Source organism: Hylaeus volcanicus, chromosome 2 (genome assembly GCF_026283585.1).
Source record: "Hylaeus volcanicus isolate JK05 chromosome 2, UHH_iyHylVolc1.0_haploid, whole genome shotgun sequence".
NCBI lineage: Eukaryota > Metazoa > Arthropoda > Insecta > Hymenoptera > Colletidae > Hylaeus > Hylaeus volcanicus.
The window spans coordinates 31,358,302-31,375,357 of NC_071977.1; the positions used below are offsets into that span (position 1 = coordinate 31,358,302).

Consider the following 17,056-nt stretch of genomic DNA (forward strand, 5'->3'; position numbering starts at 1 on the left):
CTAAAAGACGCGAGTAACAACCTTGCGGTACATCGCTTTGGCCAGGTACACCTTGAACCTGTTGCCTAGACTTCAATCTCCTGTTTACTCTTTCACGGCTGCAGATGCGAATTGCGTCCAAATTTTACATCCTCGTTAGGATCTCGTTAATTGGAATAATTGGAACGTTGAAGCGTGAGTTATTGAACGCGCAATTGTTTTCTCGCCGTGCAATTTAACATCGCTAATCTTCCGGTGTGTTCTCGAGAATTAATTTAATCTGCACTCTTAGGGCTAATATTAGGATTAATCTTTCGATAATTTATTAAAAAAAGCTTTCATTGTGCCACATCTGAATCTCCAAAGTGTCCTTTCGCTCGACTCCAGGAAAACCGAGTCCTGAGATTAATTCTTACTCCTGTGCGAAACGAATCCTGCCGTTCCCCCGAAATCATTGCTTGTGGAAGTACTTAGATCCTCGACTGGCCAGGGTTTCTAGATCGTTGGGATTCTTCCAAAACTGATGCAGCACTTAGTACGTCGCTGACGATATATAAATGTTTAGCAATCGACTTAGCGGCTACACAACCGGGTATAAAAGAGCAGATACCACTTCCTGGTCGTTTAGTCTGTATCGAAGATAGAAGCCAGAATTGTTCGGAAATTTCGAGCGGTGACCACTGAAATAAATCAAGAATGGTATCGTCGGTTGCTGTCTTTACCTCGGTCCTCCTGGGACTGATCCTCCAGCGATCAGAATGCGTCGTTTTGGAAGCATGGGAGTCCTCGACGACATCGCAGCCTTCGACTACGTCTAATTTGTCGTCCGACCTCGATGATCAGATTGTCACTTACGTAATTCGAAGTGTCGACCAAGCAGCTGACGGTACTCTCCAGGAAGAAGTTAAGGCCAGTCCCGAGCAAGGATCCTCGACCCCTCAATCTTCCACGATGGATACTGCAACTACAAAATCTAACGAAAAGAATCTAAATAAAACCGATGACGTTGCACATGAAAGTCCTCGGGGTTTGATCGTAGACCTAGGAGCCATCAGAAATATTCGTGCCAAGCGAGACACCGATGACGGCGAGTCCTCAAGCTCGGAGGACTCTGACGAAGTTATGCAGGACGATACCTGTGATACGTGCGACCAACAGGAAGCAGTTGTCGAGGATTCACCAGACCAAGGTGATACCTCGTCGATGGAGGTCGAAGACGACACTGCGAATGCAGAGTCCAACGAGGACTCGGCTGATCAGGTGGACGAAGAGGAGAGTCTCGAAAGTTCTGAGCATAGACAGGGCAGAATGGATCAGCTTTGGTACCGTGAATCAGCCACCAAAAGTTCCGAGAGCCAGCCCAAGCGAGAATTCATAACCGTTCCGGTTTTCCCAGGAAAGTAATCCTCGAGGAGAAGAAACCAGGGCTGACTCGAGGCTTGACCGTTAACTTAAACTTAAAATTTATAAAAATTTTGTTTTGAGACTATCGAATATTACATGATTCAACACTTGTCCTGGCTCTAATTTTTCTAACCACGCCAAATTCACGATATCTATTCAGATATATTTTTGTTACCGTCTCACCTTCGTAATTAACTTTCTTAGTTCCTTAACGAAACGTTAGGAAACGGCCAAAGTGTCAAACGAGCTCCGAACAGGTCCAATAACTAACGGCGAAGACAGCAGCTAAATCGTCCCGGATTTGTCCACAGTTCATCCTTGCGTTAACTTCTTCGATCTTGTGGATTTATATCTGTGCTTAACGACGAGGTATCTAAAAAATGTACACCGGTAAACAATAAAGGGACTAAAGAGACTTGCTTTTATAGCAGTTAAATAAATTTACCGATACGCGAATCATCGTTAGCCTTGCAAAAATAAATACAACTTTCACCACAATTTGCGAGTCACTCTTTGTCTCCTTTGAAAACGTTATCGGGAGCCTCTGAGTATCGTTAGTACTCTGAGCACAAGGATCTAGAAAATGTTCGATCGACGCAGGAGGAAACAAAGGATACCGTTCTCTATGAAAGAGAAAGAAAAACATTTCGAGTTATTTCAAGTATTTCGAGTTTATTTTTCTAAAAAAAAAACAGTCGTATCGCAAACGCGATTTAATAGCTACGTTAACATCGTTACGTCTAAGTTTCTTTAAATAGATATTAATTATAATCGAAGTTTGCTTTGGTGGGTAGCTCTTCGTCCTTAGGATTAGGAACTTACAGCAATCAAAGAACTCTTTGACAAACTGAACGCGTTAAAATACAAGCTTATGCTACGATGTCGACACTCGTGCGTTCACTCATCCATACAATGTTCCGGTAACGATACAAAATCTAGTCGAAAATGATGATACAGAGTGGTACAGAGTCGCGCCCTGTCGCGCGGTTGATGTTTAGGTGTAGTTGAGAGAAATTTTTTGCTGTATGTGTTTTTGTTTTGCTGTAGGATCGACGTCGTTCCCGTGCGTCGCGTAGACTCGTTGCTCGTCCAATTAACAGCTTCGACACTTGTACTCGTTCTCTAACGAGACACTAAGTGACACAGCCTTCTCCAACAGTTGGACTACTTCCGTCTTTGAGCGTAATCCTCCTCGCAGAACGCAGCCGAAGATGGTAACGTTTGCGTTCCTGCTCGCGACCCAAGTTTCGGTTCAACAAATTTGGGGATGCAGCGAAGAACTTAAGTTTCTAGTCGATGTCGAGATCGATGGCGGCTGGATGAAAGTCGGGGGGTGTTTCAGGCAGTATACGATCCAGGTGGATCCTTTATCGAAATTATGCGAACCTTGGAGCTCTAGAAACCTGGAGTTCTAGAACCTCTGGAGTGGATCCTTCCACAAGTATCGTTGGAATAGGAAGAGATCTAGAACCTCTGGAGTGGATCCTTCCACAAGTATCGTTGGAATAGGAAGAGATCTAGAACCTCTGGAGTGGATCCTTCCACAAGTATCGTTGGAATAGGAAGAGATACAAAAAAAATCTCGTGTCAGTGTCCCTCCTTCGAGATTCCCAAGATTCCTTAAGAATCCCGAAGCTCCCGATTCTTGGATCAGGTTTGACTCTTTTAATTCGTCGAGGAGACTTTCTCTGGAAGAGGTGTTATTTTCTTTGGTATCCAAATCGCTGTCCGTTCTAGCAAGGTTGTCAACGACAGCAGGTGTCATCGATGACTCAGAATCGATTACCGCGGCGGTTAGCCTCCCTGACCCGTTCCCTGTACGCCAGCTGTTGCCTGTAGACGAACAGAGGTCGAAGAGCGTAAGTGCCAGCCGCGGTTTCCAGATCCTCCGGTTCCTCTTCTTGTACGTCGCGTTTCTCGACGAGTGCAGCGCCAGGAGCGGCTTCCGGCATCTCCGAGTCGTCCAACAGAACGGCGTAAGCTATCGGGGACGATTCTCCAGGTCCGCCGTCGAGTCCAGCCGGTCGTTGGATTAGGACTCCGACGATCGGACCCAGGTTGCCTTCGGGCCTCACTGGGAACGCCGCGCAGCAGCTTACCAGCGTCAGCAGGATGACGATCATGCTGGAAGTCTGAAACAAGGAAATTCGTCGATTATAATTTTTGATTATCATTTTTAGGCTTAACTCAACGAGCTGTGTGTACGGGTGCCGATTATAGACGGCGTTCAGTGGCGTCACTCCAGCAGACCGGATAAGAGAAGAGTCAAGTTTGATAAAAGTACAGTTTTAATTTCATCGAGACTCGAAGGATCGGTACAAAGTTGTTTGACATTTCAGACAGTGGAGGCGTCGTTGTAATGGCATTTACTCGAACGAAGAGTAAAACGAAGTAAACTAAGGAATACGATCTACTTGATGCGAGATGTTAGAAGGCTAGTCTCTGGTATAAAACCTCTCTTTATCAACTAAATATGTGGACACTTTGACGAAGTAACGATTAACAATTTGAATCTTGCAGAGTAACCTTACCATTTTGCCGTGTGTGAGAGAGATTCCTTTCCTCGAGGTCCAAAGAATGATGATATCTTGATGTCTCGAGCACTGAGGTCTGTCAACTATCGCACCAAAGTTATCACTATCGACGATAAGAAGCAACTTTTCTCACGAAACGTGGAAAAAGACTGTTGAAAGTGATTGATCCGTTGGGATTGCTCTGCAGCAGGTTTATGTCCCACGGAACCATCCTTCCAGCATTTATACGAAACAATGACGTCAAACGGGAGCACGCTAATCGTACAGTGACGTATCACGGCAGGTGATAAACGACCTGGTAAACTAGAATGATCGATGGGAACTCCGAGCTACGTGCATCCTCGAGCGTTGCATCCGGTTGGAGCCTCTTGTTTTCCTCGAGTACCGCGAAATTACGGTGGGGTTGTTATTTTCGGAGACCGACATTCGTTTGTCCTGGTAAAAGGCGCTAAATTCCAGGTAACGTGTCCTTTATGTCAAGGCTTCTTAAACTACGAGTCGCGACCCCAAACGGGGGTATTATAAAATATTTAATATTCTCTTTTATTTGTGTTATAGCAAAAAGTGCAGTTTTTATGAAAAATAGGGTATTGTAATAGGGTACGTAATTTTAGGGTATATAATAAACTATAATAAACACAATTTCACAAGTTTTTGTGCAATTTTTAATATGATACTTTTGTATGTTTTTAGACAAATTCTAAAATTGCATTTTTTCATATGCATACGCATCGTTACTTAATCCATAAATCATCAGTACCTCATCGGTAACTCTTTTATCATAGAAACTGGAATTTGTTATACTTTTATTATTAGTTTCACAGCGTAGATCGATCGGCGCTCGTATTTTAAAGACGCGTACTTTTGAAAATGATACTTATCGTGTAAAATTCGCTATCCTTTTGTATGTCACCTTCAATGTCAAGAACGGATACATGCAGGCCTTTTGTTTTCTTCGAAAGCGTGAAAAGGGATGACGCGGTTCGCGAATGACGCTCGGCGTCCGTTCCGCTAAATAATCATTCACGTGGTCACATCTCGGGTCACGCCTAAATTTCGACCATTTATGTAGACAACAACGATGCGCAGAACGTTTTCAAAAATTACAGAAATTCTAATTCTTAAAGCAGATATTATCGCAAATTAAACGAAATCGTCAACGGCGACAGAATAATAATTGTTGAACTATTTTTCGCAGGATATCGTCCGGCGTTTTGCGATTGGTCATTGGGCGACTTATCGCGTACGGCGTTCCATTAGCAGGGACCGTCTTCGTCGTGAATCACTTCTGCATTTACGCGGAAGAGGATCGGTACGCGTTCGAAGGAATTACGCAACGGGGCCACCGCAGCTACGCGCTTGAACGATATTTCTCTCGGAGGCTGTACTTGTTTACGCGCTGCACCCAGTCACGCGTCGAAGGAGTCACGCGTAGTTTAACTTGTGACTGGAAAACACGGTGATTTAACGCGCTCGAGATCGAGGACTCTGCGGACGAGCAAACGCGATGCTACGATCAATTTAGCAGATGACGCGGCCCGCAGATCTTGGTAAATTAACTGCTTCTGAGTTACTTTTACATGGTTGCGAGACTAAAACTGATTAATTCGAAATATTCTGGTGTCGGGGATGAATTATCGAAGCTTGAAGTGATATTTGTAAGTAAGTCGCTGTTTGCGATACGGTATTGTACCTCTTAATCGGCGGGCGATTTCAAATAAAAAGATGGGGATAACGAGTTTCTTATTTCGAGACAGAAAACAGTTTCGAGACGATACTGTAGCGACTCTTCTTGGAAAGTAAAGGGATAGGCTATGAATAAAGGCTACTAATAAGAGGATGGAAGTGGATGGTGTTAGTAAAAAAATCAACAAAGGCGCATAATTGCCAATACGTTTATTAAATCGGTGAAACCTTCCAAGCGACTGACGCTCATTGTCAGCAATGATCCAAACTTCGTCCGCTCCTCGCTGCCACAATCTGTTAATCTTCCTCTCTGCTCCATTCTACATCGATGAATGATCGTGAACTACGAGAAACCCCGTACAGTTCGGACTTAAACTAATCTTCGTCTAAAGAATTATCCCGCTCTACTTGCGTTAACGTCAAGATTAATTTATTGCAAAATCTACAAACTGAAAAACAATAGGAACAATTTATCCCGTTACTGAAACGCGGTCTTCTTCGCAGATGAGGGGGAGATGAAGCGTTGAAAGCTCGTGGGGTTTAGGGGGGGTAAGGATGAATTGTCAAAAATTGGCCCCGTCCTCGGCGTGTCGGAGGATCGTGACCGTCGAATCAAGCGTAGCTTCGGTGTACCAAAAATGTCGATTTATTTCCTTCAGTCAAGCATTCATTTGCGTACGAATAAATAGCGTTCCACTTTCTCTTTTTAGCTGGTTGTAAAAATAATTGAAAAGCAACGAACGGACTTGCGTGTTTTTTTTTATTTTTTTTTTTTTTTTTAATGTTTTATCGTGTTATTCTCGTTTCGTTTCGACGGCACTTTAAACGCGATCTCGTCGCGGGTTTCTTAGCAATTCGTTTGTTTTGTTTGTTTCTTTTATTATTTTATCGTTTAGTTCGCAGGCTCGGCCTCCTCGTGCACGGTTTCGCTGGATTCGGTAGTTTCGCTTTTTAATCTGAAAGAAATCACCAGATGAGGGTCTTTCGAGGCTGCAGGGAAGACAAGTACGAGAATTAACAAGCGCAAGACAGGTGTTAGCTCGATACCCGAAAGTTAATGGCGTTCGGTCGTGAAGAGTGTTAGATCCCTGATCGTACTCATACCGATCTTCCCAGAGGGATTGTTAGGTGAAAATAGTGGGTGTAGGGGTGCCGATCGACCAGGTCCAGAACTACGTTCCCATCGAGAAGAAGGGAAGAATTAATTAAATAAAATATCGACAAGTTTGGAATTATAAATTCGAACGTACTTTAATCGAAAATAACTTCTTCCTCGAGCGAACGAAAGTTGTCTGCAGCTGGTCGCTTGGTCGCGTTAGTAAATAGGCGTGGGAGTGGAATAAAAAAAGTTGGAAAGTACGAAAAAATCCTTTCCTGTATTGATCGATCTAGTACGCAACGGGGAATCTCGTCTACGAGTCTCTCTACATGGGATTTAAAGGAAAAAAAAAAAGAAAATAGAAAGAAGAGAAAAAGAATACGCGCGTCGTGAGAGTTTCATGACGTTTTGTCGCTCGGTTCGTTATTTCGAGTTTCTTTTCTCCGTCTTGTTCTCTTTCATCAATGTAAATAACATTTTATTGCGCGCAAGCCTTGAACGTCATGCTATCCAGTTATTCGTTTGGCTCTATTCTGTGTGTCGCGGGCAAAGAAGCGAAGCGGCGTCGATTCGCGTCGAGGACGGGCAAAATTTGATTCGAACGATAGACGAACGATCGGAAAACTAATTAAAAATATATAATGCAATTTCAGAGGACATCGATAACCTTCGAACGAAAATTTTGCCCGTCGTTCGCGTGGACAATTTCCACGCGGGGAATGTTGTTCGCGGTCGATAGTACGACGAATAGCTACGCGTTTTTCACCGATTCTTCACCGGAACGTTCTCTCGTTTCACTTCTTTCGCCCCCTCGTCTAAATCCTTCTAACTCTATATAGTACGGATCTGCCGTTTCTCACTTCTCTCGTGTAACTTTTACATTAAAATACCACTCGATATACTTCTACAACGGTACATACTTTTTTTTTTTTCTCGTAAATATAGTTAACTGTAACGTCGAGTCGCAGGATGCAATTAGGCTTCAGGGAGAAGTAACTTCCTACCGTTGCCAGTTCTCTTACTCTCGAGGACGACCGGATCGTTGTACCCTCGGTCGTCCTCGTCTTTTTCTCCGTTTCTTCGTCTTTCGCTAGTAACGAGCGCAACTCGATTCACAGCTTTCGGGGATCTGATCGCCGAGACCGTCCATCGTCTCACGAGGATATTCGGGGTCCGAATGCATTTTGCCGAAAGCTTTAACCGATCTTAATCGTATCACGTAACGATTAAAAGGGACCCCTGTGACGCGTTCGATGCCGAGGAACAGGAACCATTTTTTCTCACTTAATTCTTCTTCGACTTTGTAAAACGCGTTATATATTATTATTGCCATTCGTGTCCTCGCCTTCAGTCGTTCTTTCTACCGTTACGAAGTTCTTACTCCTCGCTGGGTGGCACCCTCAGCGTTGGAACGCGTTTGTAATTAACCGAATTACCACCTCTGCTGTTCAACACGGTCACGCCGGCGTGTACCACCGGTGGCTCGCACTCGCGTGTCTATCAGACGGCATGTACCACTGCGCCGCCCTATGGGTGAGAAACACAAACAGCACCGCCGGCGTGAACGTGCTTAAATTTTACGATGGCGTTCCTCTTTGAGAAGCGAACGTCTACCTCGACAGGAAGTATCGTAATCTGTTCGGAAAGCTCGTGTTACGATCAGCTCGGCGATCAGACGATAATAGATTCACTGGAACGATTATCTATATTCTTTATATATTGTCGGATAACGAAGGATTCACTTGCTCGACGACTACGCTCCGCCAAAAGGCGAGGGATTGCGTATAATATAATACAGCGTAGTTAATAGTTATATAGTATCGTAATCGTTAATGCTACTACCGGTTCGTAATTTCATTGTGGTTCCCATTTTTCCCCCTTCCTTTCGTTTTCGCACGAGTAGGCACTTAACTATGTTTCTGCGGTTCCTTGTAGTTACAACGTTTTATGTCTATTGTATGCACGCGACAGAGAGATTATCGTGGGAATAAATGGACAAAAAGAAATTAACGATTTTTCCCTTTTTTAAATCAGAAAATCCGAACAAATGCCTCCCCCCCCCTTCGTTTTCATCTTCTTTTGTTCGCAGAGAAACTGTTTTTTTTTCTGTTCTCGCTCTCGCACACCTGTTCTCTTTACCTTTCTTTTTCTTTTTTTTTTTTTTTTTTTGGAACTTTCGATTAGCACCGTGTGTCTTTCGTGGATTCTAGCTCTCGGGGGTTGATACGTTCCTCTGTCTCTCTCGCACTCGCACGCATTCTCTCGCTCTTCTCCGGGAGCTACACGCGACGAACAGGGGAGTCGAGTCGAACGCCGCGCGGAGAAACGATCGCCCCGGTTTTCTCGACGATCGTTACGAACAAGGAAACTCGAGAATTTCAGGGTAAACGCGTACAACGCCTTCGTCGATGATCGATCGTCTTCGAACGAAAAAGTTATCGGACTAGTCCAAAACGAATTCCGTTCACTAATTGACTCGTTGACAAACACCGGCCACGACCGTCGAAAGCTTCCGATCGCGATCTACGTCCCTTCTGGAAAATGAAATAAAGATCTTAGAATCCCGCGCTCGACAGCTTCCGAACAGTATCCGACTAATCTGGGCCGCGACGATAGCCTCGAAAGCCTCGCCCGGTGGTTCTAGTGTCTCTAAAAAAGAAAATATAAAAAATATCGAATTTGTCGATCACACCAGGAACACTACCATCGCTTTCGTTCGACAGAATCGATCCAAATGAAGGTTCGTACGCGCGTTCTTCTCTCCTACGCGAGAGTTGCAATTGTTTTCACGCTCTCCGTACGTTAATTGCTCGATATATTATATATACCATATGAAATGTTGCAAAATGCGTCTCTCCAGACCGCGCACTTGTCTAATGGTACAAACGCTCTCCAGGCAGAAAAATCAGGTAACGTGATAATGGTGCACACAGGTAGACGGTACCGACGACAGAATACTGTATTGAATTCGAACATGTGTAACATCGCTTCGAATGGAACATGATATCTCTAAATTAATGTATGTTCGCCGTAGTCGTGAGACGAACACGCGGACGCATACGGATGCAACGTACCCGAAAATCTCGTTTGTTTCTTATTTCTTTGTCTTTTACTTATTTTTTTTTGCAAGATCGCATTCCAATACGGAGCCAGCAACGTACAAAAGTACAAAATACAATTTGTTCGCGACGCGTGCTCTCCCATCGAGGAAAGCCGAGACCGCGAACCGCGCGACACCCCCTGTTTCCGCTCGTCTTGGAACGCGATCCGACAAAGTCTTCATCTACTTCAGTTTCGTAATTGTGACTTACATAAAAGCTCAGCTTAAGAATACGGGCTTAACACGTTATGTACTTCTTTTTTTTTCTTTCTTTTTTATCTTCTTTTGTTTACCTTTTCTTAACTCCGTCCCCTCTAGACACAATTAGACGTATTCAGTCTTTCTGCGACGCCCAATGGATCCGAACGTACCACTGAGCAAGTTTTGGGTGGAAATCGTGTTTTAGAAAACGTTACTTTTTAACCCCACCCCACTTCTCCCGTTTTCATCTGACGCGAAAGCGAGGTCACGTCGAGCTTAGAAGAGGCTCGACGCGAGTTAAGCTGTTGCCGTAGAAAAACGCTTTAAAAAGGTGTTAAACGTGTATAAAATAAAATTTACTAACACGACCATGAAACGGTTCGTTATTTTAACGTGTTTTCCTGAGCGAATCAGTTCCCGCTATTGGTTTCGATACTTCTCGCGTAAAGTACACAGAAAGTATCGCTAGAATTGTTCTCGTTAATCTCGGCGCGGACGCGGAGCGACCGAGTCTTTAATTTTCAAGCGTGCGAGGAAGTTCCTACGATTCGTTTCGATAACTCGATACAATTCAGCGCGATCAAACACCGCGATACCCGAATACCTGATCCGATGCCAGAAACTGATTCGAATCGAAGAAGTATTCGATACATAAGTATGTTCAGTTATGCGTGGCGTACAAAATTCTTGTTGGCTTTCTCGTTCGTTTGGCACCCGCTTTGTCAATTGCTCCGTCGCAATGTTGAAACGCAACAGGCGCGATTCTTTGCGCTGGAATATCATGCAACGAGCCCCTGTGCAATTTTCATTAATCGAAACGTTATCGGGTCGACGCTAATTACTTCAAGTGGAATTCGATACTATCCTTCCACCTCCGTATACCAGGAATGTTCTTGCGTAGAAAAGATTCCTTCAACTACTCTCGATACAAAATCGCTCATATAAACGTCCATGAGCATTTACGAAATTCCGCGAGACATCAAGCACACGGTCGAAGGCACAAGTAGCCATTTAACGGAATATTTTGGTGACCTGCGTTCCTTCGAGGAAGAGAGAAAGCCGAAAGTACCTCTTTACTCATAGCCCCAGGAACAAGTGTTAAATGAAATCGACGATGATTCGAAATAAACGGCATCCCACGTAAAGAACGGGCCATGGTACGTCACAGGCATCACTTACGCTAATTCTAATACGACTTCCCTTCTCCGTGAACATTCTACTGAAGAATGGACTCTACTTCAACGGGCGAGTTACTTTAAAAACATTTACTGTGTATACTACGGTTAGAATCGTTAACATTTCTCTACTCCTATCACGAATATATTCATTAGATTCTAGCGAAGTGATCGGGTGTGCTTATAACCTCTAAGCGAATGAATTTGGTACCCTGGATAATTGCTAACGATAGATATCTAATTTATTCGAAGATTACTTGACGAAATTAAAGGATTATCGAAACTGAAATGCCGACTGCAAACGGGTTAGTCAAATGAAAATAGCTAAATCTATTCGAGTGTTCAAGAAGTAGAAAGGAAATGTGGTGGATTAATACTTGCGTTTGCCTCTCTATTGGAAGATAAATAATCAAGTTTTCTTACCGAAATCGTTACGCACCCACTTCGTATAATGTGTATCGTATATGAGCTTACAGTTGTTACGATGTACGAATAACAAGGGCATTGATTCGTCGCTTCTCCGAGACCTTTCTTCCTTTTTCCTTTTAATTCGCGCGATGCAAATAATTCATTTATATATTAAGAAAAACATATTCCAGATTTATAATTCGAATGACAAAAGAAAAAATAATTTGACTCAATGCGCCTTTTATTCTCTCATCGTAACTGGAAACACGAAATACGAAATACTCTACTCACTTCGAAAATTGCGACTGTCAAGGGAACCTAATAAAAGGATCTTCAAAAGAATGTATACTTTCTAATATTCTACGTACTCATCGAGTAAATCACAATATAAAAATACAAATTGAAGATCTCCCCCTTCTCCTTCGTTTTTCCTTCTCGATCGATCTATCGATCTTTCTTTAGCTTCTTCGCCATGCAACAATGTCCTTTACAGATGCACTTTCTCAGAATAAGTTACTTCTCTCTAACATTCCTTTGATAACTGGTCTCGCCTTCCGCTAACCAAAGTTTCTTACCGACAGCGTCTCGCGTGATCTGCTTCCAATTACGTAATACCGAATGCTTCTCCCTGATTAATTACTCATTCCTGACTGTAATCGATGACACGTGCGAATGGAACTGTTAAATATCTCGTGGTGAAAGTAACTATTCTCGAATGTGCGAATCATCTAGTATCACTGACCAACTCGGAACAAGTCTGTCCTAACCTCGCATATACAAATAGCCACAGATTGCTAGAATACCCCCACCAACAATTGCGGCGCCTATGCCTATTGAAAGGGGCTTAAATAATGACCTCTTGAGCTTCTGCCATTCTTCTGTCTCCTTTTGTCGACGTTTCATCTCCCGTACTTGTGCTGCCAGACGTTCCTTCTTTTCTTTATTGCGATGACGTACTTCGTTTTTCCTGTAACAAACGAACGAGCATAGTGAAGAAAACTGAGATACATGTACGCAACTTCGCGTTTCGAACAAACTTACGCATCAGGACTGGACGGAGGACTGGTCGTTTGTAAAGAGTTTTCACCGTCGCTGGTAGTTTCGTTGGGCACTGCAACGCTATCGGAACTCTTTTCGTGCAAATTGTTTGTAATTATCGTAGAGTTTGCAGAGGGTGGACTGCTAGACGTTTCCGTGTTGGCAGACGGTTCTCTGGGTAATGGCTTGTCGGGTGGTCCACCTAATGCATCTAGCGTTAAAAATAAAAGAAGATTATACTTTGAAAGTGTCGAACTTCGCGTTCGTTGCTTATCGATCGTCCTCACCATTCTTCGTAGTTGTGTTCGAAGTTAGATCCGCCATCATACTACGCGTTAGAGATTCGCCTCTTGGAGGCGGCAAAGGAGGCGGTTCGTCCTCATCTTCGATCGTAGAATTACTAATATTATTTACCACGTCGTAATGATTCGTTACTACCTCATTGTCGATGTTCTGTAAATTAGACGAAGATTAATGAAAGTCATAGACCACCGTACACCACAGTAGTACAGCGCTATTAGGATTGGTTTACGCGAAAGAAGTTATATCTTTTCCAAACGATACGCGACCAATAACACTGTACCACTGCGAATTGGTATTAGTTACCACGTTGTTGGATGGCAATTGTTTTGCTCCTTCTATAATAGCAGCATACGAAAAACGTAGTTGATCCGGTGTTTGAATTAAACCCATTCTGGATCTTCTCATTTCGATCAACACATCTCTAACATTCACAGAATTCAATCCGCTTTCTTCGATCTACAACCGAACGATAAATCATTTTTTTCCCCCAGAATTATCAATTTTATCGCGCACTATCGCTAATCCTTACCAAAACAAGACACGTGTCGACTAAACAAAACGTTCCAGACCTTCCGATGCCAGCAGAGCAATGCACAACAGGGGGGCCAACATTTTGATCTAACGCTCCCGACTGTCTAACGTCTGCCAAAAAGTGCAGAAAGGCTGTCGGACTTTGCGGCACTCCGAAATCTGGCCAAGTAGTATAGTGAAAGTGCAATATTTCTCTACTTTCCTTTGTTTCCAAATCAATTAACCTGCGAGGTATACAAACGTTAAATTAAATTCTTATTTTGCTACCTCGCGTACTCTCTTCTATAACGTCATGTTCATACTTTAATATTCTAGTCGTGTAATCCGACGATTCCGTTTTGCTGACGTATTCTACTTTTATACCGACATCCAAAAACGTCATAGTCTGATCCAACGAATCACCGAGAGGCCAATACTGATAACACTTAACTTGATTCTTCTCGATTATTTTATTTAACATTAACACAGCTTTAGAATTTTGCTCCCATACCATCAGCCAAAAGTGGCCGGCAGTATTTTCCAATGGTCCTTGAGTAAGGATGTATTGTCTGTGAGCACGATCTACCTATAAAGAACATCAATTTATTGTCACAGTTTAAGGATCAATTATATTTGCGATGCTTACTTGTATTAGGTTGGCATTGATGTAATCGCATGGTCCTCTTTTAAGGACGATCCTGCTGTGGTCGTATGGAGCAACATCTCTGTAACGGTTCAAATTTTTGTTCTGCGGTTTCTTTGATTCGTTGCACGTGTATGTAAAATGGCTGCATTCGTTGCGTATGTGCTGCAAAAATAAAGGTTATAAATATTTCAGAAACGACTACTCGTCCTTGGTAATAAGATCTCGAGACTCGGTCTATGTTGTATTCAACGTTTGCCTGTGAAAAACGCTTTCCGAGAAAGCGAAACGATACCCACGAATTAAAACAATCTGTTCATTGTAATAAATGTATCCAGGAAACGAGGCGCGGGAACGAGATAAAGAACACACGCGACTGTTGAATTCTGGCTCGTAGCATCGAATCGCATCGTCGTGTAGTAAATTAAAAATTCATTTGCGGAGCATAAATTAATCGAACACGTTGCCGGTCGGCACCGATGACGTGAGCCGGACTTTGATATTCGGGTATCTCGTAATTTTAACTTTGTTGTTTGGATGGAGGATAAAGTAATCAAGGTATAAATTATATTAAAATATCGAGCCTAGTCAAGGATGTCCAATACGAAGTTTACTTATAAATTGAACTCTGTATCGCTGTAAATCGAAGACACGCGTTCTTTCGTTCGGTCTAGAGGTTTTATCGAAAATTTATGAGATATCGTAAAAGATAGCGTACTGTACGAAGCCGTAAAGACTGCCTCCGAATGATATACACAGAAATTCATCTCTCCGCCGTAAAACGTTACGATTTTGTTACGATACCAATCGCTTGTTTACTCGACGTAAAATCTTGTAGTAATGCAAGTCCCGATTAAAACCGGAATCCCGAAAGCCACCACATTTTTTGGTAATATCTTATAATTATTCTGTACTTATGATAAATTTCATGTCATGTCAAAGCCATTTCATGCCATGTCAATAAGTGGCCTTATAGAAATTTCGCACTTATATTTCACTTGGTACAGCAAAAAATGTAAACACAGCCGAAAGGTAAACATTTCCGAGCAGATACTCGTAGATTTATGATTACTATCAATTAAATATAATTGTAGATGAGAAAAAAAGTAGTAAAGTTAATTATATTTTAAAAAAATTCGTCAAAATATCGGTGGCTTTATGGAAATTTCGGGCACTGTAGAAACCCTGCAGTTTCGAAATGAATTCTAGAGAGAAGAGTCGAACGAAACTCTTATCTAGATAAAAGTTTCGAAACAACAAATAAAGGAATGCACAACTTGCCGCGTTACTCTTCGAATAAAAATTGGAGCAGGTAGAACCGTTTGAGTGCAACGAAACTTCGGGAAGGTTTAACCAGGTTTAACTAGTTTGGTTTTATTAGTCGCGTAGATTTGGAGGAAATTTTGTTTATCTGGCGGGTCGGGGTAAGCGGTTACGAGGAATTCCATCGTCGCGCCGCGTAGACTGGCGATCCGTGTCAGCGAAAAACAATTCAACGTAGTCGCGTGTTCGCGTGAAACGGGCTGACACATTAGCGACAGAGACGAGACGGGTCTCCCTTTCTCGCGGTCTAACCGGAAGGAAAGGAACAAAAAACGCGAGAGGAAGAAGAGGAAGAGACGGAGGACGATCCATTTTACCTGATAGAGGATTGCCCAGGCTTCTTTCGAGTTGATCTCGAGGTACTCGGTCTCTACGTTGCTGATCCCTTGATCGCGCGTCTCCTGGCTGGTCATTCTGTCGGCTCGCTCGCGACTCGGTCTCCTCGGTGCTCGAAAACTGTAACACGAGACGAGGCACGCGAAGAGGCTGGGCCCCGGTCGCGCACGAACTCGCTCTCTCTGTCTCCGGGAAAAAGGCGTCTCAGGCACGGAGCCGTGCCATGCGCGACGCGGATTCTCGCGAAGGGCAGCCCTCGCGGCACGGGAGACGAAAACGCGCGACCACCGCAGCCTTCTTCTTACGCTTGTACGAGTCTAGCGCGCACGCCTTCGTTCTCAACCGCGTACACACCGTGATACACTGCACTCACAGTTCACAGCTCACAGCACTCGCGAAACCACCACCGATCACGTCCACCCGTCGCCGCCGCCGTTGTCGCTCGCGAAACATGAATCAACGTGCTGACACCTTCGGGTAACCAGACTTTCTTTTACTCCCTTCTTACGCCATCTTCGTCGCTCTCATCACCGAGACGACACTGGCCGATCCGCGCCGCCAGTGATGGACATTCGTGGGATTTTCATGATCATGCGCACTGGACCGACCGTTCCAGTTCTCACTGCTGTATACACTTACTTAGAATTTAGGGTACCTTACCAATATTAACTGAATACATTTAAATAAAACTAATTTCATATTTTAATCGATTTGAAACTAAATCACAGTAGTTCGATCACAGGACAAAAATGCAAGCATTTCCAGAAAGTAGCTGCAACAAAAAAATTACTAATTTATAACATATATACACACACGCCTATATATATGTATACATATATATCATTCCAGAAAAACTTATAAGAAAGAAGTAGAAATATGAATAAAAAAAAAACACCAACACTTTTGTACTTTATTTGTCCAAAAACGCGGGAAAATTGCAAAGGCCCCTTAAATGCACCTTCTTTGGCGGTTCAGATACATGTATGGTAGCAGACGACATGTAACTGTGACGTCAGCTTACGCATGCGCAGAAAGGAATCCCTCGAGGGAAAAATCCCACGATTGTCCATCACTGCGCGCCGCCATATTGCATCGGTGCCGCGGGCTCTGCGCATGTGCAGCCGCGAGCGCCAAATGGAATCTCGTTTCGTGCAAAAATTCGACAGCGATTGACTACTCTTCGAACTGATTACACGAGATAATCGTGTTTACTGAGCGAGTCGTCACCGTTCGGACCGGCGGGTAATCGAAGATTGCATGTGTCGGTCTGCAATCGTAATTCAGGCATTTGTAATCGTTCGATAAATGCGATTATGA

At 43.4% G+C, this 17,056-nt stretch overlaps 1 protein-coding gene and 1 long non-coding RNA gene across 5 annotated transcripts; one reads left to right on the forward strand and one right to left on the reverse strand.

The window, feature by feature from the left end:
* The first annotated feature begins 3,525 nt into the window (after positions 1-3,525).
* LOC128873043 (uncharacterized) lies at positions 3,526-5,754 on the forward strand. 2 transcript variants are annotated; one of them, XR_008456306.1, is made up of 3 exons: positions 3,526-3,663; positions 3,723-3,828; positions 3,904-5,754. It is a non-coding gene; the product is annotated as an uncharacterized LOC128873043 (long non-coding RNA). The 2 variants fall into 2 exon arrangements; XR_008456305.1 differs by having other exon boundaries at positions 3,534-3,828.
* Positions 5,755-6,233: 479 nt separating this feature from the next.
* Positions 6,234-16,258, reverse strand: LOC128873040 (tyrosine-protein phosphatase non-receptor type 2). 3 transcript variants are annotated; one of them, XM_054116322.1, is made up of 9 exons: positions 15,721-16,255; positions 14,084-14,245; positions 13,761-14,023; positions 13,457-13,682; positions 13,231-13,383; positions 12,912-13,077; positions 12,628-12,835; positions 12,443-12,553; positions 6,234-6,559 (listed from the first exon to the last, which is right to left on the reverse strand). In XM_054116322.1, exons 1-9 carry the CDS (start codon positions 15,814-15,816, stop codon positions 6,496-6,498), a joined length of 1,449 nt encoding a protein of 482 aa, XP_053972297.1. In that variant the 5' UTR covers positions 15,817-16,255; the 3' UTR covers positions 6,234-6,495. The 3 variants fall into 3 exon arrangements, with proteins under 3 accessions (XP_053972297.1, XP_053972295.1, XP_053972296.1); XM_054116320.1 differs by lacking the exon at positions 6,234-6,559 and having other exon boundaries at positions 10,515-12,553; positions 15,721-16,258; XM_054116321.1 differs by lacking the exon at positions 6,234-6,559 and having other exon boundaries at positions 10,515-12,553; positions 13,234-13,383; positions 15,721-16,257.
* Positions 16,259-17,056: the final 798 nt, after the last annotated feature.

What these genes read in the sequence shown, in the direction of transcription:
- LOC128873040 (XM_054116320.1), bottom strand. Translation starts at nt 15,816, where the DNA reads ATGACCAGCCAGGAGACGCGCGATCAAGGGATCAGCAACGTAGAGACC. An exon ending in GAACACAACTACGAAGAATG is followed by an intron (nt 12,836 to 12,911) that starts GTGAGGACGATC and finishes TTTTAACGCTAG; the next exon opens with ATGCATTAGGTGGACCACCC. An exon ending in CCTCCGTCCAGTCCTGATGC is followed by an intron (nt 12,554 to 12,627) that starts GTAAGTTTGTTC and finishes CGTTTGTTACAG; the next exon opens with GAAAAACGAAGTACGTCATC.